The 27,728-nt window shown below is 47.1% G+C and overlaps 2 protein-coding genes and 1 long non-coding RNA gene across 8 annotated transcripts; 2 read left to right on the forward strand and 1 right to left on the reverse strand.

Moving 5' to 3' along the window:
• Positions 1–16,308, forward strand: ZNF776 (zinc finger protein 776). Of its 5 annotated transcripts, none has more exons than XR_004737921.3 (4): positions 1–245; positions 8,659–8,785; positions 11,285–13,641; positions 15,033–16,308. XR_004737921.3 is itself a non-coding variant. In XM_035283933.3 (3 exons), exons 1-3 carry the CDS (start codon positions 204–206, stop codon positions 12,679–12,681), a joined length of 1,566 nt encoding a protein of 521 aa, XP_035139824.3. In that variant the 5' UTR covers positions 1–203; the 3' UTR covers positions 12,682–16,308. The 5 variants fall into 5 exon arrangements, 2 of the variants coding, with proteins under 2 accessions (XP_035139824.3, XP_035139825.3); XR_013531158.1 differs by lacking the exon at positions 1–245 and adding an exon at positions 4,256–4,817; XR_004737922.3 differs by lacking the exon at positions 1–245 and adding an exon at positions 4,256–4,506.
• Positions 14,857–17,860, reverse strand: LOC118150085 (uncharacterized). The gene is made up of 3 exons (XR_004737926.3): positions 17,687–17,860; positions 16,663–16,750; positions 14,857–14,991 (listed from the first exon to the last, which is right to left on the reverse strand). It is a non-coding gene; the product is annotated as an uncharacterized LOC118150085 (long non-coding RNA).
• LOC144576440 (uncharacterized) lies at positions 17,418–27,728 on the forward strand. 2 transcript variants are annotated; one of them, XM_008988794.5, is made up of 3 exons: positions 17,418–17,640; positions 24,177–24,303; positions 26,258–27,728. In XM_008988794.5, the coding sequence occupies exons 1-3, from the start codon at positions 17,476–17,478 to the stop codon at positions 26,962–26,964; spliced, it is 999 nt and encodes a 332-aa protein (XP_008987042.2). In that variant the 5' UTR covers positions 17,418–17,475; the 3' UTR covers positions 26,965–27,728. The 2 variants fall into 2 exon arrangements, with proteins under 2 accessions (XP_008987042.2, XP_078217134.1); XM_078361008.1 differs by lacking the exon at positions 17,418–17,640 and adding an exon at positions 17,679–17,893.

Consider the following 27,728-nt stretch of genomic DNA (forward strand, 5'->3'; position numbering starts at 1 on the left):
GGGACTTTCGGCGTCCTCTTTGCGGCGGGCAGAATGGCCTCGCTCGGGTTCATTCACTCCGTCTGCAATTCCTGAGCGCTGCGGCGGAACCCTGGAGACCGGCCCGGAGAAGGAGCGTTGTCTCCGCTGCCCGGTGGCGGGCTGAGGCTCGGCGCCGCCCTTAGTGACCGCCAAACCCGCATCTCCCTTGTGCCCGGAGACCGATGGCGGCGGCGGCGGCGGCCGCGCGAAGGGCCCAGGCTCAGGTGAATCCTGCAGCCTCCGGGCCTCCCCCGCCCTCCCCACCCAAGTCCAAAAGTCCGGAGTGAGAGACGCCTGCCCGCGTCCCCGCAGTCCAGGCCCCAGAGGTGGGATCAGCGAGGCGATGGTGCTGGGGCCCCTGTTTGGCACTTCCGGTTTGGTGGGGAGGGCAGAGCATGAGAAGCACAGGGACCCGCAGGTGCAAAGGCTCGGAGGCAGGACCGAGCCGGGAGGACGGGGGAACCTGGGCCCCTCTTTGTTCCGTGAGGACCTGGGTGAGGCAAAGTGAAGCCTGGAATCGCAGAGTAATGGCTGTACCTTTGATGTGAGGATTCTAGAGGACACGGAGACTTTTGAACAAAAGGGAGGCACAGGGCCGGGCGCGGTGGCTCAAGCCTGTAATCCCAGCACTTTGGGAGGCCGAGGAGGGTGGATCACGAGGTCAAGAGATCGAGACCATCCTGGTCAACATGGTGAAACCCCGTCTCTACTAAAATGCAAAAATTAGCTGGGCATGGTGGCGCGTGCCTGTAATCCCAGCTACTCAGGAGGCTGAGGCAGGAGAATTGCCTGAACCCAGGAGGCGGAGGTTGCGGTGAGCCGAGACCGCGCCATTGCACTCCAGCCTGGGTAACAAGAGCGAAACTCCGTCTCAAAAAAAAAAAAAAAAAAAAAAAAGAAGGCACAGTCTATTTTAGGATTTTAGGTTTTCCAAGGGCTGTTTAGGAGTGCTGAGGGCACGGAAGCACTGAGACTTTCAATCTTTGTTCAAGATCACACAGCTGGTGAGAAGAGACAGCGAGCACTGAGGCACGGTAGGTGGGCATCTAGCTGGAGGTCACCTGGTTCCAGGGTTAGGCAAAGAGACGGGTAGGCATGAGTTCGTTGAACCCCGCTGTGAACACATTCTCATAAGGCCTGCCCCTTCGCACAGGTTCCTCTGGCTGCAGAAGGGCTTATGGAACCAATACGGGTAAGTGGAAGATGTTCCATTCCCTCAGTGGCCTCAGCCCCCACCACATGTTCTGAAGAACTCTTTTTTTTTTTGAGACGGAGTTTCACTCTTGTTACCCAGGCTGGAGTGCAATGGCGCGATCTCGGCTCACCGCAACCTCCGCCTCCTGGGTTCACGCAATTCTCCTGCCTCAGCCTCCCGAGTAGCTGGGATTACAGGCACGCGCCACCATGCCCGGCTAATTTTTGTATTTTTAGTAGAGATGGGGTTTCACCATGTTGACCAGGAAGGTCTCGATCTCTTGACCTTGTGATCCACCCGCCTCGGCCTCCCAAAGTGCTGGGATTACAGTCGTGAGTCACCGCGCCTGGCCTGTAGTTTTAATAGACACAGGGTTTCACCATTTTGGTCAGGCTGGTCTCAAACCTCTGACCTCAAATGATCCACCCGCCTCGGCCTCTCAAAATGCCGGAATTACAGGTATGAGCCACCGTGTCGGGGGCGGGCCGGCGGGCCTTTTTAAAAAATTTTTATTATTACATATACATTTTTGTACATAATTTTTTTTTTTTTTTTTTTTTTTTGAGACGAGTCTCACTCGTCTTCCAGGCTGGAGTACGGGGCAGTATCTTATCTCATTGCAACCTCCACTTCCAGGGTTCAAGTGACGCTCCTGCCTCAGCCTCCCGAGTAGCTGGGATTACAGGCACCCATTACCATGCCCAGCTAATTTTTGTATTTTTAGTAGAGATGGGGTTTCACCATGTTGGCCAGGCTGGTCTCAAACTTCTGGCCTCAAGCAATCCTCCCACCTTGACCTCCCAAAGTGCTAGGATTAGGTAGCCTGAGCCACTGCACATGGCCAACATAATAATTCTTTTTTTTCCTTTTTTTTTTTTTTTTTGAGACGGAGTTTCGCTCTTGTTACCCAGGCTGGAGTGCAATGGTGCGATCTCGGCTCACCGCAACCTCCGCCTCCTGGGTTCAGGCAATTCTCCTGCCTCAGCCTCCTGAGTAGCTGGGATTACAGGCACGCGCCAACATGCCCAGCTAATTTTTTGAATTTTTAGTAGAGACGGGGTTTCACCATGTTGACCAGGATGGTCTCAATCTATTGACCTCGCGATCCACCCACCTTTGCCTCCCAAAATGCTCGGATTACAGGTTTGAGCCACTGGGCCCAGCCATAATAATTCTTAATAGGGTTTTGGAATTTACATTTTTCAACTGTATTCCTAACATAACATTAACTGCTTATGCAAAGCACTCCCTGCATTGGAAACAGAAATAAAGAATAGCCACTTCTCAGCAATAACATGAACTCCTGGATTTAAGACACACCCAATATCAATAGATGGAGAGCATCTTCTACATACGTGCTCCACCTTTGAAAACTGCAGCCATGGCTGGGTGCGGTGGCTCACGGCTGTAATCCCAGCACTTTGGGAGGCCAAGTCGGACGGATCAGGAGATCAGGAGTTTGAGACCAGCCTGGCCAAGATGGTGAAACTTGTGTCTACTAAAAATAGAAAAATTAGCTGGGCATGTTGGCGCGTGCCTGTAATCCCAGCTACTCAGGAGGCTGAGGCAGAAGAATCGCTTGAACCCGGGAGGCAGAGGTTGCAGTGAGCTGAGATCGTGACACTGCACTCCAGCCTCAGTGACAGAGTGAGAGTCCGTCTCAAAAAAAAAAAAAAAAGGTCGGGCGTAGTGGCTCACGCCTGTAATCCAAGCACTTTGGAGGCCAAGGCGGGCAGATCACCTGAGGTCGGGAGTTTAAGACCAGCCTGACCAACACGGTGAAACCCCGTCTTAAAAAAAACAACAACAAAAAAAACACCATCGGGTCAACAAGGTGAAACCCTGTCTCTACTAAAAATACAAAAATTATCTGGGCATGGTGGTGCGTGCCTGTAATCCCAGCTACTAGGGAGGCTAAGGCAGGAGAATTGCTTGAATCCAGAAGGCCGAGGTTGCCGTGAGCCAAGATCGCGCCATTGCACTCCAGCCTGGGTAACAACAGCGAAACTCCGTCTCAAAAAAAAAAACCAAAAACAAAACAAAAACCAAAACAACAACAACAACAACAACAACAACAAAAAACAGAAAAAAAGACTGGGCGTGTGGGTCTTGCCTGTAATCCAAGCACTTTGGAGGCCAAGGCGGGCAGATCACCTGAGGTCAGGAGTTCAAGACCAGCCCGACCAACATGGTGAAACCCCGTCTTTAAAAAAAAAAGAAAAAGTAAAACCGCAGCCATCTATCACTACAAAATAACATTTATCTCATTGGTCTTCCTGTAAGACTGATAAAACATTCCCAGATTAATTGAATATAAGTTAGAATCTCAAGCAAGGAATACTAAGAGGAAAAAAGTATTGCTCGAGGAACTGCACACTATAACTGATTTTATGGCCAAGAGAGTTGTTTTCTTTGGAAATCACAGAGAGAGATTCACCATGTATTCCTACTTTCGGGAGCACAACATCTCTCCTCTATCTTCCTTGTCTTGTCCCATCTGGATTAGTTCTCTCTTGTCCCTGACAGACTGAGAAACTGACTCTAATGCCTTAGAGCTCACAATAATATTTATCAGCCTCTGCTAACAGTACAGGGATTTTGCGACTGAAGGACTCTTCCAAACGGTGTGATAGTTTGGGTTTTTTAGCCTTTGGGGCATCCTAAATAATTTTAGCGTCGGAGAGCTGAGTTCCCCAGAATCTAAAATAGTTTTTCCAAATACTTGAGTGATCAGTTATAGACATTAATTTCCAAAAAATGTCAGTACGGGTTCTAAGGCTCGTTAAGACTATCCTCTACCGTAGAAGGACCCGTACTTAAGGACAGATCACCGAGGTGGAGCTGGACCTTTCCTGCAGAAGCTCCTTCTTTACCGCCTTGGAACCTTAGGAAACTACATAACCCAGAAATCTCTACATCGCATGACAGCTTGTCGGAGCCAATGAAGGCTCAGAATAAAGGTGTTTCCGCGAGCGCGCGTAATTTAAAGGCGGGACTTCCGGCGTCCTCTACTAGCGGCCATTTTGATTGGTGTTAGGTGTGTTTTCCGGTGACAGACCTCGGAGCGCTGGATCGGGCAGACGTGAGTGAACCCAGAAGGTGGAGAGGAGACGTTGTCCCGACGGCACAACGGCTGCTCTGCAGTTCCTCGAAGGCTCTAGGCGTGACCAGCACCAACGTCGGGATCTGGACCACGGTGCCCGAGTACCTGCCCTGCTCGCCACCTCCTCCCGACCCCGCTTTCCCCACCCAGTCTGATGGCGGCGGCCGCGCGGAGGCTCCCGGCTCAGGTAACTGTGGCGTCTTCCGTGCCCTCAAGTCACCTCATCTTTACCTAAGTCCAAAAGCATCTGGCAGGCGGCGCTTGCTCAAGGCTCTACAGCCTGAACCTGGCGGGATGCGGTGAGGAGAGCGACAGGCACAGGGACCAGTGTGGGCAAAGGTCTGGAGATGAACTGAGCCGGGAGGATCGGAACCCAGGGTCCACAGGCACCTTTCGGGAGCAGAGCGTGAGGCAGAGCTCCTCCTGGGAGAGGAGGCCGGGGACTGTGCATTCACCCTGAGAACGTTAGAAGCCATGGACAGCTTCCAGCAAAGGAAGGTCAACATCAAAGACCGGGCCCTAAAGGTCTCCCAAAGTCCAACCAGTGAAAGAACAGAGGGGATGCCTTTCGGGCCCTGAGAGGTTAAATTCTTGTAGAATCACATAGATGCTAAGAGATGACATTTTGCATTGAGGCGTTCAGTTGAGACAACCAGCCCGCGTTTCCCTGGTTACAGGGCCAGGAAGGGGTTCAGGGAGGCCTGAGCTTATCAGATCCCATCAGAGACACATTCCTGTAGCTTGTGCCTCTCCTCTCGGGCACTCCTGGCTGCAGAAGCACTTCCCTCACTGGCCCTGACTCCCATCCATATGCTCTTTGGGCAGATGGGGTGTCCTGGGACTCTTAGGTACCATTTCCTTTTAGTTTTTGGATCTGGGAGCCCTGGAGAAACTTTAAACCCAGGATCCTAAATCTGTGACACAGGATATATGGAGGTTATTCCCATTTCTGTCAAACAGTATAAACATACTTGGGAGGTTGGCCGGGTGCGGTGGCTCACGCCTATCATCCCAGCACTTTGGGAGGTTGAGGCGGGTGGATCACGAGGTCAAGAGATCGAGACCATCCTGGTCAACATGGTGAAACCCCGTCTCTACCAAAAATACAAAAAATTAGGTGGGCACGGTGGCGCGTGCCTGTAATCCCAGCTACTTAGGAGGCTGAGGCAGGAGAATTGCCTGAACCCAGGAGACGGAGGTTGTGGTGAGCCGAGATGGCGCCATTGCACTCCAGCCTGGGTAAGGAGCGAAACTCCGTCTCAAAAAAAAAAAAAAAAAACTTGGGAGGTTAACCCAGGAGTTGGTACCAGGATGTGAAATGCTTAGAGGTGAAACTGACCAGAGGGCGGAGGTGGTGTTGCCGCAGTTTCATCTGGCTGTAATCTTCTCTGGCTCTACAGTGCAGAACAGACTGTGGGGCTGAGGGAGGAGGAAGTAAGATGAGAGTTGAGGTTCTTGTTATAGAATCCAAGTGGAGGTTAACAGACTGGATTTATAGCTGAGGAGATGTGGCTGGATTCAAGCATCTAGATTTCCTAATATGCAAAGTAAGGGCATGAAGAGAGCAATCAGGAACCCAGGGTTTTTGGTCTTAGCAGCTGTAGCTATGGAAGCTGCATCAACTGAGATGAGCGTGTTGGTAGTAGACAGAATTAGAATATTATGAGATATCAAGGTGACTTTTGGCCATGTGAAGAGTCGGAGACGGGTAAGTCGGCGTCAAATATGTAATTGGACATACAGGTTGGGGTAGCTGGGAAGGGACTGATACTGGAGACATGTAATATATGGTAGCTAATGTGTGCTATGGTGTGTGCGTCATGGGTCACATTAAGGAGAGCACACTTCAGATTCCGGTAGTAAATGTCTTAGGGGACCAGAAAGCAGTGGTTGAATGATGCTTGGGTCCCTAGGTAATGTTACTGGGCTTCCTAAACACTGGAGAGGTAGGGAAGTGACCATGATGGTAAAGTATACCTGACAGCGTAGTTTGCCAGGGGACATAGACTTTCAAGGAGAGAATAGACGTGAAATAGATACACGCAGAAGTCAAATTGAGGGAAGATGACACTTAGGCCACAGTGATGCTTATTCATCACTCTGTGCAATCAAGATTTGTGATGACTTTAGTAGTTCGTGGGGAATTTTGTTAGGCCTTCTGAATATGCTCAGGGAGACATATGGTCATTTGTAATCGTCAGTAAGTCTTGGGCCTTGAATGTATTAAAAACAGGACTGGTCTTTTTTTTATTTTTTTATTTTTTGACAGAGTCTTGCCCTGTTGCCCAGGCTGGAGCGCAGTGACACAATCTTGGCTCACTGAAACCTCTGCCTCCCAGGTTCAAGTGATTCTCCTGCCTCAGCCTCCTGGCAGCTGAGATACAGGCGCGCGCACATGCCAGGCTAATTTTTTTTTTTTAAATAGAGATGGGGTTTTACCATATTGGCCAAACTCCTGACCTTGCTCACAATCGACTCGCCTCGGCCTCCCAGCATGCTAGGAGCCACCTCCCAAAATGGTACTGCCCCTGTCCAGGACTGGTCTTTTTTTTTTTTTTTGAGATGGAGTTTCGCTCTTGTTACCCAGGCTGGAGTGCAATGGCGCGATCTCGGCTCACTGCAACCTCCACCTCCTGGGCTCAGGCAATTCTCCTGCCTCAGCCTCCTGAGTAGCTGGGATTACAGGCGCGCGCCACCATGCCCAGCTAAGTTTTTGTATTTTTAGTAGAGACGGGGTTTCACCATGTTGACCAGGATGGTCTTGATCTCTTGACCTCGTGATCCACCCTCCTCGGCCTCCCAAAGTGCTGGGATTACAGGCGTGAGCCACCGCGCCTGGCCTCAGGACTGGTCTTTAAATGTCAGTGGTGTTAGGTGAATGTAAGATGCTCCATGTTGCTAAAGAAGTGCAGTGCAGCACAGAAGCGGAATAAGACCATGGCTGTCTGAAGTTACATGTTTTTTGCGTGGCTGTGGAGTCATGCAAGGAGACATTCATAGAATTATTAGGGACTACCACTGCTAATGGGAACCATGGTCATTTTGTGTTATTATTGGATCCTGTTTGAATATGTGAAGCCTATTTGGTGCTGTCAGCCGTATTGTGGTATAGAGGCAAAGATGGAGGACCAGTATGATGTGCCACTTTGATATCCAGTGATACTGGTATGACCTCAAGTGGCCTGAGAGCCAGTTCCCTTCCCACTAGGCTCTTCTGTATAATTATCGGCATGCCTAATAATCCTTTCATTAGGGAGACCAGGCAGAATTCCTGCTTATTATACTTGGTAGTGAGTTTCAATTTTATGCTTACCCACAGTGTTATTCAAACAAGCCGGTTGCATCCTCTCAAGGGACTCGAGGGTCATCATGCCCTCTACATTTTAAAAGCTTGCATTCCATAGTTTCTGGTTATGCACTCTTATCCATCGTGCACCTTCCATGTGGTCCTCTATGTTGAGGGGTGTCCTCTGCCAGACTTTGAGTATATTTGATTTTTAAACATATTTGTAGCATCAGTCTAGTGTTTGATGTCATGTGTTTGGTCATTAATATAACTGTAAGGTAAAAATCCCGCTCTTACTGGTAGAAGGAAGAAGAGGATATAAACATACTTGTGGGTAGGCAGAGAGGCAAATGTGAGAGGCAGTTTGGTGGGAGTGGCCATGGGCATATGTCTGTGCAATCTAAAGAATGATGTATATTTTGGCTTAGCACGGTGGCTTAGGCCTGTAATCCCAGCACTCTGGGAGGCTGAGGTGGGCAAATCACTCAAGCTCAGGATTTTGAGACCAACCTGGGCAGCGTGGCAAAACCTTGTCTTAACCAAAAATACAAAAAAGTATAGCCAGGCATGGTGGCACACACCTGTATTCCCAGCTGTTCGGGAAGCTGAGGCTAGAGAATTATTTGAGTCCAGGAGACAGAGGTTGCAGTGAGCTGAGATCATGTCATTCCACTCCAGCCTGGGCAATGGGAATGAAACTTTATCTCAAAGAAAAAAAAGGGAATGAATGATGTGTATTTAGAGAGGGAGTGTGTCTGATGGACCCAGGGTGCTGTATTGGGATTTATATTACTTTGTCTCTAGCAGGGCTATGGCTATCAGGAGGTATGGACTGCTTTATTTCAGTACCAAAACACAGAAACCTATTGGTTCACCCACTTCTTGTTGCTGATGTACCTGTACACCATGCCCAGTGAGCCCATGAGAAGACAGTGACACCAGCGGGCCTCGTTTCTCCTTGTAGTTGAGAACCTTGGGAGGAGGAAAGGCACGGGTGGATAAGTGGATGAGCATATGGGGTATTTGTGGTTTCATGTGTCATCATCATGGCAGGGCACTGTGACCTTTGAAGATGTGGCTGTGAAGTTTTCCCAGGAGGAATGGAGTATCCTTACTGAGGCTCAGAGATGCCTTTATCATGACGTGATGCTGGAGAACCTGGCACTTATATCTTCTCTAGGTAAGGCCCTCATACTCTTCTGTGACCTCAGCTAGTGTCTGCCCTTCCCCATTTTTTTTTTCCCCATGGCAAGACTATTTTCCTCACTTCAGGAACCTGGGCGCAGGTTCCTCTATGAGTTCCCTGGGTGGGTTCTGTGGAAGGTAGGACTCAGGTGTGTGTACTGCCCTCTCTTCTCCTTCAGCAGCCCAACAGCTGCTTTGCTGGAAGTTCCCAGAGAAGGAGCTTTACAGGCACCATAATGCATCCCATCTTGCTTGCCCTCTGCCTGTTGGGTAATTTTTGCAGCTCCAAGACTCTGGTATGCTCAGGTTCTGCTGCCTTGCTCGAGGTGTTTATTTATGACTGCCTGTGCCAGGAATACCTCCTGTCACTGATCTTCTCAATACTTACATGTACCATAGGCTGTTCTTGCAAGACCCTTCTTTAAATTATCTTGTTTGTTTTGTTTTATTCTGTTTTGCTTTCAGTTAACGTCACCCAGGCTAGAGTGCAGTGGTGCAATCATAGCTCACTATAGCCTCCATCTCCCAGGCTTAAGCAATCCTCCTTCCTCAGCCTCTGGAGTAACTGGGAATAGAGGCCTCTGCCACCACATCTTACTAATTTTTGTTATTTTTTGAGACGGAGTTTCGCTCTTGTTACCCAGGCTGGAGTGCAATGGCGCGATCTCGGCTCACCGCAACCTCCGCCTCCTGGGTTCAGGCAATTCTCCTGCCTCAGCCTCCCGAGTAGCTGGGATTACAGGCACGCTTCACCATGTTGACCAGGATGGTCTCGATCTCTTGACCTCATGATCCACCTGCCTTGGCTTCCCAAAGTGCTGGGATTACAGGCGTGAGCCACCGCACCCGGCCTTTATTTTTATTTTGAATAGAGATGAGGTCTGACGGTATTGCCCAGGCTGGTCTCCACCTCCTGACCTCACCTGATCCTCCCACCTCATGCTTCCAAAGTGCCAGGATTACAAGCATGAACTGCTGTGCCCTGATCTTTATTTTGACAGTTTCACTGTCTTCCAGACTGTAGTCTAGTGACGCATTCATGGCTCACTGCATTCTCAACCTTCTGGGCTCAAGTAATCCATCCATCTGACTCCTAAGTAGCTGGGACTACAGGAGCATGTCACCCTGCCCAACTAATTTTTGTTTGTTTTGTCAAGATGGTGTCTCATTATGTTACTCAGATTGGTTTGGAACTCCTAGGCTCAAGCAGTCCTGTCAGTTTGACCTCCCAAAGTGCTGGTATAGGTGTGAGCCACTGCACCTGGCCAAAAATTTACTTTGTAATATGTAGTTTCCTTTCCTATGGGCTATCAGGTGCTGATTTTTTCTGAACTATTGTTGGCTGTTTGGCTGTTCTTCTTGTCTTTTTTTTATTTTTATTTTATTTTTTGAGACGGAGTCTCACTCTGTCACCCAGATTGGAGTACAATAGAGACAAGATCTTGGCTTGCTGCAAACTCTACCTCCTGGGTTCAAGTGATTCTTCTGCCTCAGCCTCCCCAGTAGCTGGGATTATAGGTACCTGCCAGCACACCCGGCTAATTTTTTTGTATTTTTAGTAGAGACGCTGTTTCACCATGTTGGCCAGGCTGGTCTCAAACTTCTGACCTTGTGATCTGCCTGCCTCAGCTTCCCAAAGTGCTGGGATTACAGGTGTGAGCCACTGCGCCCAGCCTCTGTTATTCTTTACATCATCATTTCCCATGTAGATTCCATTTATATCTTTGCAGTGGGATTCAGAGTCCTCAGTATTTCAGAAGTTGCAGTTAAATCTAGGCTCAGCATGGTGGGCTCAGAGTGAGGAAGACATACAGCAGGGATTGGGAAGTCATACCAGAAGCTATCCTATCTCACTAGTACTTACCTGGCAACATGACTAGCCATATGCTCTTTCTGTCTTCCCCATTCTTGAGAGGTTCAGACTTCACCATTCTATACCCTGTCACTTCTACTCTGACGCCAGCTCAGGGCTAATCTTCACATCTCTGGATCCCACCTGTCACCCATTTTCCTCACATTTCCATCTGCAGTGGACTCCAATACTGGCATATCAGTTTAGTATTAGGAAGTGTGTACACATTGCTAAGCCATACCTGACCAACAGCTGCTTTCTTATACTCAGATTTTCTTTGGCCTAAACGTATCCTTGTATATAGCACCCACATGCTTTATAAAAGTCCTTTAGATGTTTGCATAGGAAGGAATTGTAGACCCTGCCTCTACTCCCTGTAGTGCATGTATTGTTGGTTCCTTCACATCATGTGGCCCCCTGCATTTTGTAACCATTCTAACCCAGTAATATGAAGAAGCCTTCCCTTCAACCTAAAGGCAACATTTGGTTCCTGTAATTATTTCCATGGAGTGATACCTCTGTTTGTTAGATAAACTTGTCACTAACAAGTGTATCTTACAAACAGAAATATTAGTCCATGGAAATACTTGCAGGTACTTCCCTTCAGAAGCTTGCATTTTACCAGCATTTTCTTTCTTTTAGGTTGTTGGTATGGAGCAAAAGATGAGACACCTTCTAAGCAGACCCTTTCTATACAACAGCAGTCTCCCCTCAGGTCACATTGGAGAGGAGTATGTACAAAGAAGGCCCACCCCTGGGGAGTGTGTGGCCCTCTCCTGGGAGGTACCTTACACCAGGGAACACAACACAATCAGAAATTGAATAGTTTTGGGGCATGCGAAAAAAAATTAGATGACAGTGCAAACCATTATCAAGATCAGAAGCAGCACATTGGAGAGGAATCATACAGAAGCAATGCCAAGAAAACATCATTTGTAAAGAACTGTAAATTCCATGTGTTACATGAGCCATTTATCTTTCATGAGGTTGGGAAAGACTTTTTGTCCAGCTTGAGATTATTCCAACAAGAGGACATTCACACTTCAGGGAAGTCAAATATTGAAACTAAGCATGGGACACCCTTTCAGGGTGGAAACACTCATTACATTTGTGGAGAGTCCACAATACCCTTCAGCAACAAATACTCACTTGCCCTTCACCAGAGACTTCTCCCTAGAGAAGGACCTTATGTGTGCAGTGATTCTGGGAAATTCGTTAGCAAAAGTAATAGTTTCAATAATCATCAGGGAGTTCACACTGGAAAAAAACCTTATCAGTGTGGACAGTGTGATGAATCATTTTGGTATAAGGCCCATCTCACTGAACACCAGAGAGTTCACACTGGAGAAAGACCTTATGAGTGTAGAGAATGTGATAAATCTTTTAGTCATAAGCACAGTCTTATTGACCATCAGCGAGTTCACACTGGAGAAAGACCTTATGAATGTGATGAATGTGGGAAATCTTTTAGCCATAAGCGCAGCCTTGTTCACCACCAGCGAGTTCACACTGGAGAAAGACCTTATCAGTGTGGAGAATGTGGGAAATCTTTTAATCACAAGTGCAACCTCATTCAACATCAGCGAGTTCATACTGGAGAGAGGCCTTATGAATGTATGGCATGTGGGAAATTATTTAGGAGCAACTCCCATCTAAAGGAGCATCAGAGAGTTCACACTGGAGAAAGACCCTATGAGTGTAAAGAATGTAGGAAGTCATTTAGGTACAAGTCACACCTCACTGAACACCAGAGAGTTCACACTGGGGAAAGGCCATATGAGTGTAGAGAATGTGGGAAATGTTTCCATCAAAAGGGCAGTCTCATTCAACATCAGCAGATTCACACTGGAGAAAGGCCACATGAATGTGGAGAATGTGGGAAATGTTTTCATCAAAAGGGCAGCCTCATTCGACATCAGCAAATTCACTCGGGAGAAAGGCCACATGAATGTGGAGAATGTGGGAAGTGTTTTCGTCAAAAGGGAAACCTCATTAAACATCAACGAGTTCACACAGGAGAAAGACATCATGAATGTTGAAAATCTGGCAAATCTGGTAAAAAGGGTACCCTCATTCAACATCAGTGAGATCACACTGGAAAGAGCTTACGAGTGTGGAGAATGTGCAAAATCTAGTCAAAAAGTTGGCCTTATTCAACAATAGCAAGATCACAGTGGATAAAGGCCTTTTGAGTGTAGAGAATGTATGAAATCCAGTACATAGAAGTTTTACCTCAGAAAATAGCAAAGGAGTCACACTGGATAAAGACCTTACGGTTATGGGAAATTACTTAAGAAGTACCCCCTCACTGAACACAAGAGTTCACAGTTGAGAAAGGCCATATGACTGTAAGGAATTTGTGAAATTAGCCAGAAGAGCTGCATTACTATTCACAGAGCATTCACAATGGAGAAAGGCCATATAAATGTGAGAAATCATTTTCCTACAGCTCTGCACACCATGTTCATAAGAGTTCACACTGGACAAGGCCTTATGAGAACTTCGAATAGAAAATCCTTTGTGGGAAAACTGTGGTCTCATTAAACACAGGAGAGTTCATACTAGAGAAAGGCTTAACAGTGTAGCAAATGTGGAAAGACATTTACCAGAAGCTCTACCCAGCGAGTTGACACTAGAGAAAGCCCTTCTCAGTGAAGTAAATTTGGAAAATTGATTAGTCAAACCTGTATGACTTCAAGATCAGAGTTCACACTGGATCAAGGGTTTATGGTATGACAAATGTGGCACATTCTTTATCTAAACGTCTAGCTTTATTATGCATAGACAAGCTCCTGTTGTGGAAGTGCCTTTTGAGTGCAGAGAGTTTGATGAAGGCTTCACTCTTCTTTCATTGGATACCAGAATGTTGACAGAAGAAAAACACCATAGATGGACAGGAATATTACTTCTTGTCAAGTGTAACTCTGGGAGAGAGCACTTATGAGGACACCATCAACCTATACTGAATGTCATACGTCCAGTAGCTGCATGAATTCCAGGTATATGGGAGCTGTATTGCATTTCTCATTTTGCGTATGTCCCTTGCCAGATTTATTTCAGTTAGGTTTCTGGCAAAAGCCGTTTTACCTCTACCACTTTGCTGGTACCCAGAGTGTCTCACTCATGCACTCCGTCATATTCCAGAAACAAAGTTCAACTGTCTCCCATTCAGCAGTGGGATTTTTGAGTAGCTTCTGCACTCGTTCCTTTCTAATTTCTCTTTTTATTTTTTAATTATTTTGTTTTTTTGAGATGGAGTCTCACTCTGTCACCCAGGTTGGAGTGCAGTGTGGTGTGATCTCAGCTCACTGCAACCTCCACCTCCCTGGTTCAAGCAATTCCCCCTGCCTCAGCTTCCTGAGTAGCTGGGATTACAGGTATGTGCCACCATGCCCAGCTAATTTTTTTGCTCAAACTCTTGATCTTGTGATCCACCTGCCTAGGCCTCCCAAAGTGCTGGGATTACAGGCAAGAGCCATTGCGCCCGGCTGCCTTTCTCATTTCTCTATGAGGAGTTGGGCCATGGACTTGCTTCGGTTTTGGCCTAGAGCAGAAGTGTCCAATCTTTTGGTTTCCCTGGTCCACATTGGAAGAATAATTGCCTTGTGCCACATGTAAAACACACTAACAGTAATGATAGCTGATGAGCTTTTAAAAAATTGCAAAATACCGTCATAATGTTTTAAGAAAGTTTACAAATTTGTGTTGGGCTGCATTCAAAGCTGTCCTGAGATACACTCGGCCCATAAGCTGCAGGTTGGACAAGCTTGGACTAAATAATTTTTCTGATTACCTGAGAAGATAGATTGACTTTCCTAGGAATCTTGTGATTCTCACGATTCTTAAGATGGATTTTTCAGCTTCTAACTCAGCAACCCAAGCACAACCTGCCTCTCATTGTTCCAGTTTCTGCTGTGATGAAGTTCTTATTTAAGCTTCAGTGTTGGGAATTGTATTCACTGTATTGTGTGAATTGTTTATTCATTGCTTTGTGTGGTTTGGATACGACATGGTTCTGGTCCCATGAAGGGTTGACTAGCTTTTGTGACTCTGAGGGGACAGTATGAAGGCAGAATATAGCTCTGCATTTGTTTGGATGGCTGTCTAAGGCCTCCAAAGAAAGACTTCAGGGCTTTGTGGTCTTTATTTTTAGACCAAATAGTGCAATAATTTGTGTTTTCATTTTTGTGACACACTGTAGTGCTTCTGAGAACAGAACAAAATTCTTCTCTAGTTTACAGGGAATAGCATTGTGCTCAGTACTAGTGAAAGAAATCAGTTCTCCAGTCCTGCAGTGCATTCATGTGTCCTAAGTCCAGAACTCTGTAGGATAGTGTCCTGCATTATACCTGGAGGAAGAAGTCATAATCTTTTAATTTTTATTTTTTAGGGACATGCTGTCACTCTGAAACTCAGGCTGGAATGCACTGGCATGGTCATACCTCACTGCGGCCTCAAACTCCTGGGCTCAAGTGATCCTCCTGCCTCAGCCTCCCGAGTACCTGAGATTAGCCCAGGTAATTTAAGAATTTTTTGTAGAGATAGAGTTTTGCTATTTTACACTGACTGATGTTGAACTCCTGGCCTCAAGCAATCCTCTAGCATATGCCCTCGAAAGCACTAGGATTATAGGTGTGAGCCACCATGCCCACCCACAAAAGTTTTTTTATAGAATTAGCATTTCTAGGTAGTCAAGCAGACTGTGACAGAATAGTGGAATGTACTTTTTTTTAAAAAAGGCACCCCCAGTGATTCAGTTACTATGTCTGTGACGGACAAGCAGGTACAGAAATTTTCAGAACCTCTGTAATTAGGAATCTAGTGTAGCTCAGGTCATTGTCAGAGTAAATCTAAAGGTTTTGTGGATTTCTATAGCCTATCTGGGCTGCTTACCAAAAAGCTATCCCTGAATTACTAGGAGGAAGAGGATAAAGAGAAGGGAAACCTCTTAGTCTAGTGATACGTCCTTGGCAAACAGCCAGCATTCCAATTTAGTCAGGTGGAAATGGTCTTCCTGGTTCATAAGTATTTGCTGTCACAGTCTAGTTGCCCCCTTAGAGTGTGATGAGAGTTAGCAGAGTCAAAATTGAATACTGTTAAATCCAGAAAGTTCTTTCAAATTAAGTTTTTAAAACTGTAATAAGACTGGGCATAGTGACTCATGTATCCCAACACTTTGGGAGTCCAAGGTGGGAGTATTGCTTGAGGTAAGGCGTTTGAGACTAGCTTGGGTCCCATAGTAAGACCCTGTTTCTTAAAAACAAAAAATACTGTCTTTCTGGCCTCTCCATCCTCCAAACAATCACTGAATTATAATATTTGCTTAACAATAGATTAGTGTCAGTTTTCTGGAATTTTATATGACTAACATGTTTCATCTTTTCATACCTGAGCACTCTCCTGAGTCCTATTTATTTTCATGTTCTTTTTTCTTTATTTTTTATTATTTCACATAGCAGGATATATATTTTGACATTCATCAATCATGATATATAAGTAGTTCATTCTTTTTATCTTAGAATATGACATGCTATAAAAATCACTGTATATACTGCTTATGGATATATTATTTCTTCTTGTTTTTGTCTGTTAGAAATAAAACTGCTTGTTAAGTACATTTGAATGCAGTTCTTCATATAAATAAAGTTTCATTTCTCTTGTGTTAATTCCTTGGTGTGTAGTGCGCAACTCACATGATAGGTGAACATGTGTACCCCTCTCCCAACCTCAGGGAGCACAGCTCACATTTCCAGGAGAGACTCCTTCCCTCCAGTCAAAGAGAGGAGAGGGAAGGATACAAAAGACTTTGTCTTGGAACTTGACACCAGCTCAGCTACAGTAGGGTAGGACACCATGCTAAGGCCCCTATTCTAGGCCCTAGCTCTCAACGGCATTTCTACAAATACCCTGGGCTGGAAGAGAACTCACTTTAGGATTCAGTCCTGGCAGGATTCATCACCTGCTGACTAAAGAATCATTGGGCCCTGAATAATCAGCAGTAGCGCACAGGTAGTACTCACCATGTGCCATTGGTGAGACTCAGACATGCTGGCTTCGAGTGTGACCCAGCACGTTCCCAGCTCTGCTGGCTTTCAGGAGTGGCTCCTCCTGCTTGAGAAATAGGGAAGAGTAAAGAAGACAACCGGCCGCCGCCCCCCGCCCCCCGCTGGCTGCGCGATCTTGGAAGCGGCTTCCAGAATAAAGAAAAAAGACTTTGCCTTACAGCTTAGATACCAGTTTGGCCCCAGTAGGGTAGAGCACCAAGTAGGCTCTTAGGGTCCCTAATTTCAGGCAGCGCAGTGGGACCGTATCGGCTCACTGCAACCTCCGCCTCCGGGGTTCAAGCGATTCTTTCGCCTCAGCTTCTTGAGTAGCTGGGATTACAGGCGCGCGCCACCACGCCCTGGTAATTTTTGTATTTTTAGTAGACACGGAATTTCACCGTGTTGGCCAGGATGGTCTCAATCTCTGGACCTCGTGATTTGGCCTCCCAAAATGCTGGGATTACAGGCGTAAGTCACCGCGCCCAGCGAAGTATGGCCTTTTCTAAGACAGGATACCCCTCCTCTGCATCTGGACGTGGAGTCGGCATTTCCTAGCGCTCCTGGCTGTGGAGCTTGGCCCTTTCTGCCGAAAGTTGGGTTGCGGGCGACCTTAAGCGCTGCGCGTCTTCGGGAACTACATTACCCAGAATCCTGTCTGTGGAAGGGAAGCGTGGCTAAGCCAATGAAGCTTCAAAGAAGCGCGCCGTAGCCGGGGTACGTAACACCAAGCCGGGACTTCCGGCGTCCTAGCCGTGGCGGCTGTTTTGGCCTGTCGGGTCCTTGCAGCTAATGCTGGGTCTGGATGAGCTCGAGAGGAGTGGTTGTGCCTATTGCACACAGGCGGAGCTGACGCTCGGCCTCGCCGTCTGTCGCGACTCGGGACAGGACAAGGACAGGAACCCCGCCGATCTCGCCTCCCGGCCCGCCCACAGAATCATGGCGGCACCCGCTCAGGTGAGCGCTGCGACCTCTGGGCCGCATCCACCCTGCCCACTCGGACCTTGAGGCCCCTGCTTGTGAGGGGCGCCTCCTCGCGTCTCTGCTGTCCAGGCCTCTGTCAGGGACAGAGAGGCGCCGGCGGGTGGGATCCCTGTTTCCGACTCCAAGTCGATGCGGCGGTGAGCGCGAGCCTGGCCTGGGGTCCCGCGCGGGCACAGCCCTGGAGGCGTGGACTGAACCAGGAGGATTCGGAATTCGGGAACGTCTTGTGCGTACTGGGAACAAAGTGTGAAGCGCAGTTCTTTTTTCTTATTTATTTCTTTATTGCGGAGTTTTTTGTTTGTTTGTTTTTGAGGCAGAGTCTCGCTCTGTCTCCGAGGCTGGATTGCATTGGCGCCATCTTGGCTCACTGCAACCGCCGGTTCCCGGGTTCAAGTGATTCTCCTGCCTCAGTCTCCTGAGTAGCTGGGATTACAGGCACGCGCCACCATGCCCTGCTGATTTTTTTTGTACGTATTTTTAGTAGAGACGGGGTTTCGCAATGTTAGCCAGGCTGGTCTCGAACTCCTGACTTCAGGTAAGCCTCCCGCCTCGGCCTCCCAAAGCCCTGGGATTACAGGCATGAGCCACCGCGCCTGGCCGAGGCGGAGTTATTTCTCCAGTACCAGGGTGAGGGTTGAACTTGGACCGTGAGGCCGCTAGAAGGCATGGACACTTTTGATCAAAGGAGGTCCTGTGTGTTAGGGTTAAGATTCCCGAAAGATGTTCAGAGGGAGAACAGAGTAGAAGGCGGTGATGAGGACATTGAAGCACTGAGAGGTGGAAACTGCTCAAGCTTACATAGCTGGTCAAAGGTGACGTTGCGCACTGGGCCACAAGATTAGAGACTCAGCCTGATGTCATCTGGCTCCAGGGCCAAAAAAGGCTTACAGAGAATCCTGAATCTATCAAATCCCAGGAGGGACACATTTATTAAAGCCCTGATTCTGGGCACAATTCATGGCTATGGAAGCACTTAAGAAACCCACAGAAGGCGGTGGCTCACGCCTGTCATCCCAGCACTTTGGGAGGCCGAGGCGGGTGGATCACGAGGTCAAGAGATCGAGACCGTCCTGGTCAACATGGTGAAACCCCGTCTCTACTAAAAATACAAAAAATTAGCTGGGCACGGTGGTGTGCGCCTGTACTCCCAGCTACTCAGGAGGCTGAGGCAGGATAATTGCCTTAACCCAGGAGGCGGAGGTTGCGGTGAGCCGAGATTGTGCCATTGCACTCCAGCCTGGGTAACAAGAGCGAAACTCCGTCTCTAAAAAAAAAAAAAAGGAAACCCGCAGAAGGAAGTAGGGGATGCTCTAGTCCCTCACTGGTCCCCATCCTCACCCACATGTCTAGATCTTGGTGTTATTTTATTTTATTTTATAGATTTTAAATAAGCAGCTTAGAGAAGAGGTGTGTTTTTCTTCTTTGGCAACAGGGTCTCACTCTGACACCCCGGCTGGAGTGCACTGATTTAATCATAATGTAGCCTCGACCTTCCCAGGCTCAGGTGAGCCTCCCATCTCAGTCTCCCAAGTAACTGGCGAATTTTTGTATTTTTAGTAGAGAAGGGGGTTTTGCCATGTTCCCGAGGCTGGTCTCAAACTCGTGGGCTCGAGCAGCCCTCCTGCCTCGGCCTCCCAAAGTGCTGGGCTGACAGGCATGAACCACTGCACTTTCTAGGACTAAGTGCCATTTCTTTAGTTGTCTGATCTGGGGAACTTGGAAAAACCTCAAACCCCAAACCTAGGTCAATGACGTAGGTTATAGGGGTATTGTTGTCACGTCTGTCAACTGCTGTAAGACATGTGTGGAGGGTTAGCCCAGGAGCTGATCCTGGGATGTGCAAATGCTTAGTTTCACTTCTAAGTGGTGGCTCACGCCTGTAATCCCAGCACTTTGGGCAACTGAGGCAGGCAGATTACCTGAGGTCAGGAGTTTAAGACCAGCCTGGCCAGGTCATGATGAAACCCCGTCTCTACTGAAAATACAAGAATTAGCCCAGCATGATGGTGAGTGCCTGTAATCCCAGTTATTGGGGAGGCTGTGGTCGAAGAATCACTTGAACCAGGGAAGTGGAGGTTGCAGTGAGCCAAGATGGTGCCATTGCACTGCAGCCTGGGAAACAGAGCGAGATTCTATCTCAAATTAAAAAAAAAAAAGAAGTGAAACTGGAGGGGGTGAGGTGATGTTTTCAATTCCTTTTGTTTTCTTTTTTTGTGTGAGATGGAGTCTCACTCTGTACCCCAGGCTGGAGTGCAGTGGTGTGATTTCAGCTTACTGCAACCCCCGCCTCCCGGGTTCAAGTAATTCTCCTGCCTCAGCCTTCTGAGTAGCGGGGACCACACTCGGCTAATTTTTGTATTTTTAGTAGAGACGGGGTTTCACCATGTTGGTCAGGATGATCTCTATCTCTTGACCTCGTGATTTGCCTACCTTGGCTTCCCAAAGTGTTGGGATAACAGGTGTAAGCCACCACGCCTGGCCAGTGTTACCAATTTCTTTTCTTTTTCTTGAGATGGAGTTTCACTGTTTTTACCCAGACTGGAGTGCAATGGCAAGATCTCAGCTCACCGCAACCTCCGCCTTCTGGGTTCAAGCGATTCTCCTGCCTCAGCCTCCCGAGTAGCTGGGACTACAGACGTGCACGACCATGCCCAGCTAATTTTTGTATTTTTAGTAGAGACGGGGTTTCACCTCATTGACCAGGATGCTCTCGATCTCTTGACCTTGTGATCCACCCGCCTTGGCCTCCCAAAGTGCTGGGATTATAGGCGTGAGCCATTGCACCCGGCTGTTACCAAGTTCTTAATGGGCTTTGTCTGGTTACAGAGTGGACAACACACTGTGGGGTTGAGGGAGGTGGAAGATCAAAGTGGCAGCTACTGCCCTGTACCAGGTGAGGATTAATGGTCTAGAGTTGTGGCTTAGGCAATGTGGCTAGTTCTGAATTCGTGTTTTTTTAAAGGGGTGACTCAATTTTTTAATGTGAACAGAGAGCTTGAGAGAATTCAGAAAACACCCCTGGATTTTTGGTCTTAGCACTGTAGCAATGGAAGCTGCATCAACTGAGATTAGCAAGTTGATATCAGGTGTAACATTCACCAAGGCTGTCACGTGGTTTGTTTTGGCTATTCTGAGTGAAAAAAAAAAAAAACAAGTTTCTTGTGCTCTGCTCTCCCCCACGACAATCAATACTGAGTACTTCTGTGAGTAGGTATGTGTGGATGGTTTTCTTCCTACATCAAGTAGTTCTCCACTGGACATCAGATCCCACAGGGTGAAGTCTCAGTCCCATGAGACTGTCCCCTAACCCATTTTGATACCCATCACAAGCCCCAGAATGTTTTTTCTTTACCTGACTGACTTGCTATAAATCAGGTTCCCATGACACCTTTCTTGGCTTCCATTAAACTGCTAGAGCCAGTCACAAAACTTATGGAGACACTTCAATTTTCCAGTTTATTTTAAATAATATTTATTACAAAGGTTACAGATGAGGCCAGGCATGGCGGCTCACGCCCATAATCCCAGCACTTTGGGAGGCCGAGGGGGGTGGATCACGAGGTCAAGATAATCGAGACCATCCTGGTCAACATGGTGAAACCCCGTCTCTACTAAAAATACACAAATTAGCTGGGCATGGGGGTGCGTGCCTGTAGTCCCAGCTACTCGGGAGGCTGAGGCAGAATTGCTTGAACCCAGGAGGCGGGGGTTGCGGTGAGCCGAGATCACGCCATTGCACTCCAGCCTGGGTAACAACAGCGAAACTCTGTCTCAAAAAAAAAAAAAAAAAAAAAAGTTTACAGATGAAGAGATGCTTAAGGGGAAGGAACCCAGAGCTTTTATGATCTCCAGGCACACCACCATCCAGGAACTTCCATGTGTTTGACTATTTAAAAGCTCCCCAGTCTTTATGGGGTTTTATGGAGGCTTTATTACATAGGCATGATTGATTAAATAATTGGCCAATGCTCATCAGCTTAACCATTAGCCCCCTCACCCCTTTATGGAGATTGGGGTGTGGAGCTAAACTTTCCAGACCTCAAATCCCAACGTAGTCTTTTCCCTGACCAGTCCCCATCCTATCTAGGGGTTGCCAACCATCAGTCAACTCATTACCATTCAAAGTCACTTATAAATTTGAAAGTATCATGAATTTTAGGAATTCTATGCCAGGAAAGGAGATGACCAAATATGTATTTCACAATATCACAGCCATGTTAAGATTCTGAAATGTATTAAATACTATTTATTGGAGCTACCAAATAGACAGCTGGACACATAGATGCAAATATCTGGGGAGGGGTTGTATTGGAGGTAGCCAATATATGGTAAATACTGTGTGGACAGAGGTGAGTGAGTCGTGGCTCACATTTGGGAGGCACAACCTTTAGATTATGCTGATGACACCAATAGGGGGACAGGAAGTGGGGGTTGGGTTACCTGCTTGTGTATCTGGTGATGGTATTGGACTTTAGAAACACAGGTGAGATAGGTAAATGGCCATGAAGGGAGGATATATCTGACAGCCTCGTTTGGCAAGTGCCATAGGCTTCCAAGGAGTGAATAGACTTGAGATGCGTGCAGAAACATAGGAGCCGCTGAGGGAAGATGATGCTCGGCTAGAGCTTGAGTTTCTTTGCCACTTTGTGGCCTCACCAAGATTCTGAGATGACTTTGGTGTGTCCTGGGGTGTTTCCGTCTGGCGGATGTGGAGGCAAATATGGTGGCCTTTTGAGAGTCACTAGGCCCGAGATTGACAACCAGTGGGTCTGGGCTTTGAACGGGGTTATGTGGACAGAAGGAAGTCATAGTTGCTGGGCGCAGTGGTTCACCCCTGTAATCTCAGCACTTTGGGAGGCCGAGGCAGGTGGATCACCTGAGGTCGGGAGTTCGAGATCAGCATGGCCAACATGGTAAAACCCCATCTCTACTAAAACTACAAAAATATTAGTGGGCATGGTGTGGGGTGCCTCTGTAATACCAGCTACTCGGGAGGCTGAGACAGGAGAATCACTTGAATCTGGGAAGCAGAGATTGCAGTGAGCTGAGATTGCACCATTACACTCCAACCTGGACAACACGAGTGAACCTGTCTCAAAAAAAAAAAAGGTCATAGTTTCTGAGGAGAGCAAATGCAGCATAGAAGTGGAATAGCAGCATGAATGTCTGAAAACACCGGTGGTTCTTTTTGTCTGTGGATTTATGCATGGAGGGCTTTCTAGAATGCCGTGGGACTACCACCGCTATTGAGAAACACTGGGATTCTGTGATAATTTTGGATTCCTTTTTAATCAACCAAGACTACCGTGGATGATGTCGCCACATTATGGTGTGAGCCCTAAGTTTAAGGCCGGTATCGTGTGCTGCCTTCACGTCCGGTGGTGCCAGGACTACCTCACACGGCCTGAGTGCAAATTCCCCTTCCCACTCTGCTCTTCTGGATAATGTGTCCTAGCTTAACTACTCTTTTAATCAAGACAACTAGGCAGAGTTCCTGCTTATTATTTATTTGTAGCACTTTCTTTTTTTTTTTAATTTATTTTTTTCCTATCGCTTAAAGCAAATATTTGTAGCACTTTCATTTCTACAACAGAGTTATTCAAACAAGCCAGTCGCAGCTGGGTTTGGTGTCACACCCCTGTGGTCCTAGATACCTGGGAGGCTGGGGTGGGAAGATTGCTGGAACCCGGGAAGTTGAGGCTTCAGTGAGCCGTGAATGTGCCACTATGCTCCAGCAGGGGTGACAAAGTGAGACCCTGTCTCAAAGATAAAAAGTAAAAACAAGCCAGTTGCATTCTTTCAAGGGAATCAGAGGCACACCCTACTTACTCAGCAAAGATCGCTGCAGACCACAGTCCCCCTGGTTGCTCTCTCTTATACATAGTGCAACCCCCATGTGGCTCTCTGGTGAGTGGTCCCCTGTTCTCTCAAATTGTGAGCATATTTGATGATTAATGAACTTCCTTGATGACTTGTGTTCAGTGTCAGGTGTTGTGTGTTTGGCCATCACCACAACCCTAGGGTGAGACTCCTACCCTCACCAGTAGAAGGAAGGGGGATTAAAATACTTCAACTTCTGGCAAGGCCAGAGAGAGGGCTATGGTGTGGGACAGTTAGGTGGTGGCGGCAATAGGCATGTGTTTGTGATGTCCAAAGATGTGAAGGATGTGTACATAAATAAGGATTATGTGTGAAAGGACTCGGGCACTGCATCGGGATTCACTTGACCTTTGTTACATCAGGGGAATTGTCAGAAAGGAGGGGCTGGAACTCTTTATTTCAGGACCACAGCATAGATACCTGATCCTTCACCTGCCTTTTGTTGCTGATGGCTATGTGATATGATCAATGGTCCCATGAGGACACAGTGGCACTAGTGACAAAGTTTCTCCTCTGAGTTGGAGAACCTGAGAGGTAGAAGATGGGCAAAGGTAGATATGTTGGGGAAGTGAGTTGTGGGTCTTCAGCATGGGGGCCATTTGTGGTTTCCTGTATCCCCATCATAACAGAGCTGTGTGACCTTTGAAGATGTGGCTGTGAAGTTTTCCCTGGAGGAATGGAATCTTCTTAATGATGCTCAGAGATGCCTGTACGGTGACGTGATGCTGGAGACCATGACACTTATATCCTCCCTGGGTAAGGAATTCGTATTCACCTGTGACCTGAGTTGTTCTCTGCCCCTCTCCTTTATGCCTCTTGGTAAGAATATCTTTCTCACATCAGGACCATGGGCACAGCTTCGTTCTACAGTTGTCTGGAGAGGTTCTGTTGTTGGTTGGACTGAGGTGTATGTACTGCCCTCTCCTTTTCTTCGGCGACCCCAACCTGCTTTATTGCTGGCTCCCAGGGAAGGGGTCAGAGTCAGGAGTCTTAACGTCACCCTAATGCATCCCACCTTGGTTGTCCTCGGCCTGTCTGGGTGATTGTGCAGCTCCAAGGCTCCTGTTGGTCTCAAGTTCCGTTTCCTTCGAGTAGCTCACATTTGTTCATGCCACAGATTCCTGTCACTGATACAGTCATTATGTACATGAACCACAACCTATTCTTGCAACACCCTACTTCAAAATTCTTTTTGTAGTATTTCACCAGGCACAGCGACACTCACCTGTCATCCCAGCTATTCAGAGGCTACTCAGAGCCCAGGAGTTTGAGGCCAGCCTGGGCAACATAGCAAGACCTCATCTCTAAAAATAAAGAGGAAGGAATTATTTTTGTAATATTTGGTTTCCTTTACTGTGGAATATCAAATGCAGAGTTGTTCTGAGCCAGTACTGGGTATTCATCTGTCCTATTTTTCCCTTAGTACTTATATTTTCCCGGTTCCATTTAGCTGCTCATCTTGGTGGTGAAATGAAGAGCCCCTGGTTGTCCCTAAGATATAAATGACTCCCGCCTTAGCAAGGACTTGGGACAGCTTGGTTCTGAAGAATAGTATGTGAGTGAGGGTATACCGTCAGGCCTCTGTTCAAAGCAGGCCGCAGACCTCTTCTACTCGTCTAGTCTTTCAGTGCCAGTAGAAGTAGCCCCACATTATTTCTGTCTTTGCGTCCCCATTCTTGAGAGTTTGCCAATTTATTAATCCTACACGTTGTTATTCTGCTGCTACATCCAGTGCAGGACTAATTTCGGTTTTTCTGGACTCACATCTCACTTACTTTTCTTACTGCTCTGTCTGCTATGGTCTTCAATATTGGCTCATGTGTTTTGTATTATGGAGTATATACCCATTGTTTTTCTTTTCTTTGAGACGGAGTTTCACTCTTTTTGCCCAGGCTGGAGTGAAATGGTGCAATCTTCATTCACTGCAACCTCCACCTCCTGGGTTCAAATGATTCTCCTGCTTCACTTACCCGAGTAGCTAGGATTACAGGTGACCACCACCATACTCAGCTAATTTTTTTGGTATTTTTATTAGGGGTTTTACCATGTTGGCATGTTGGTGAGGCTGGTCTCAGACTTCTGATTTCAGGAGACCCATCTGCCTCAGCCTCCCAAAGTGCTGGGACTACAGGTGTGAGCCACCACCCCCAGCCCCTATGAAGTATATACCCATTCTTTTTTTTTTTCTCTTTTTTTTAAAGACGGGGTTTTACTGTGTTAGCCAGGCTTGTCTCAAATTCCTGACCTCAGGTAATCCATCTGCCTTGGCCTCCCAAAGTGCCGGGATTACAGGCGTGAGCCACCGTGCCCGGCCTCTATATACCCATTCTTAACAGTCCCTGACCAAAGGATGTTGTGCTCTAGTCATGTTGTGGAGCGGCGGGGTGGCGGTGGGGGGGCCTGGATATAGTCTGTATAGTACTCACATGTCATCAGCAAATAACGTTCCACAGGCAAGTTGTTTGCAAACAAAGGAGTTATAGACCCTGCCTTTACTCTGTCTGTTGCCTCATTTAGTCATGCCCTTGACATCATGAGGCCTCCTACATCTGTAATAATCTAAGCATCCACAACCTCAACCTGAACTTAACTCCCTGTATGTGTAAATAATTTCAGAGACTAGTTTTTTTGGTTTGTCGGATACTCTTGTGGGTTGGCTGCATACTCAACAAAGTCAACACGTACCTCACCGACATATCCTTGCTTCTAGGTTGTTGGCATGGAGGGGAAGAGGAGGCGGCACCTTCGAAGCAGAGCACTTGTGTACATGTATACAGAGACCAGAGAGTTCACAGTGGAGAAAGGCCTTATGAGTGTGAGGAATATAGGAAATTATTTAAGAACAACTCCTGCCTCACTGAACACAGAATAGATTACAAACACAAGGATATTTGTGCCAGAGAAAGGCCTGATGAGTACAGCAACTATGGGAAATTATTTCACCAAAACACTACACTCCATATTCACGAGAGATTTCATACCGGACAAAAGCTTCATGTGTGGAGTGACTGTGAAAAATCGTTTCACCAAAGCTCTTCACCCCTGCAGCATCAGACACTTGACACTAGAGAAAGGCCTTATGAGTGTACTGAATGTGGGAGAGCCTTCGCTGAAAAGTCCAGTCTCACTAACCACAGGAGAGTTCACTCTGGAGCAAAGCCTTATAAATGCAACGAATGTGGGAAGTCCTTTCCTTATATATCTAATCTCACTAAACACAGGAGAGTTCACACCGGAGAAAGGCCTTATGAGTGCAGTGAATGTAAGAAATCCTTTTCTTTAAACTCCACCCTTATTAACCACTTGAGAGTTCACACTGGAGAAAGGCCATACGAATGCATTGATTGTGGAAAATTATTTCGCCACAGTTCTTCCGTCCGTCGCCATCAGAGCGTTCATACTGGAATAAGGCCTTAGAAGTGAAGAAAATTTGGGAAAGTCTCTTGCTCAGTCATTGCGCTCCTTCAAGGCCAGAGAGTTCACTCCGGATCAAGGCCTTATGAGTGTGACAAATGGGGAATATTCTTTGGCTAGAGCTCTAGCTTCTTTAAATAAAAGAGTGTTCCCACTGAATTAAGTGCCTTTTGAGTGCAATGAATGTGAGAAAGCCTTCAGCCCTCTCACTGGTTCCCAGAGTATTTACGCGAGGAAAATACCATAGATGTGGAGGCAATATTGTTTCTTCTTCAGTATAACACGGGAGGAGATCCCATGCTCTCTGCCTAAATTGAATGTCATACATGAAATAGCTGCATACATCCCAGGTATGTGGGAACTGCATAGCATTTTTCAACCTGCCCATGTCTCTTGCCAGACTTCAGTGACTGCCAGTTCTCTTGCAAAAAGCATTTCACCTTTACCCCTTGACAGGTGGCCACAGTAAATCATCCTCCTACCTCATCACAATCCAGAAGTAACTGATTTTCTTTCATTCACCAGAGAGGTTTTTTAGTATCCTCAGCACTCATTCCATTCTCTTTTCTTTCTCTCCCATGAGTTAGGCCATGAACCTGACCCATTTTTGGCACAGAGGAGGACTCTTCTGATGACTTAAAAAGATAGACTACTTTTTCAGGGATCTTTTGTATCCCGCAGGATTATTAAGATGGAATTTTCCAGCTCACCGGTCACGAATCCTATTGCCCTGGTTTGTGTTATAATAAAGGCTCTGCTGCTTAAGA

The sequence above is a fragment of the Callithrix jacchus genome, chromosome 22, assembly GCF_049354715.1.
Source record: "Callithrix jacchus isolate 240 chromosome 22, calJac240_pri, whole genome shotgun sequence".
Lineage (NCBI taxonomy): Eukaryota > Metazoa > Chordata > Mammalia > Primates > Cebidae > Callithrix > Callithrix jacchus.

Bases quoted from the DNA above. Each gene is read 5' to 3' on its own strand.
- ZNF776 (XM_035283933.3), top strand. From the start codon at position 204: ATGGCGGCGGCGGCGGCGGCCGCGCGAAGGGCCCAGGCTCAG. The intron at 246-8,658 runs GTGAATCCTGCA...TCATCATGGCAG, and splicing joins CGCGAAGGGCCCAGGCTCAG to GGCACTGTGACCTTTGAAGA. The intron at 8,786-11,284 runs GTAAGGCCCTCA...TCTTTCTTTTAG, and splicing joins GGCACTTATATCTTCTCTAG to GTTGTTGGTATGGAGCAAAA.
- LOC144576440 (XM_008988794.5), top strand. From the start codon at position 17,476: ATGCTGGGTCTGGATGAGCTCGAGAGGAGTGGTTGTGCCTATTGCACA. The intron at 17,641-24,176 runs GTGAGCGCTGCG...CCATCATAACAG, and splicing joins TCATGGCGGCACCCGCTCAG to AGCTGTGTGACCTTTGAAGA. The intron at 24,304-26,257 runs GTAAGGAATTCG...CCTTGCTTCTAG, and splicing joins GACACTTATATCCTCCCTGG to GTTGTTGGCATGGAGGGGAA.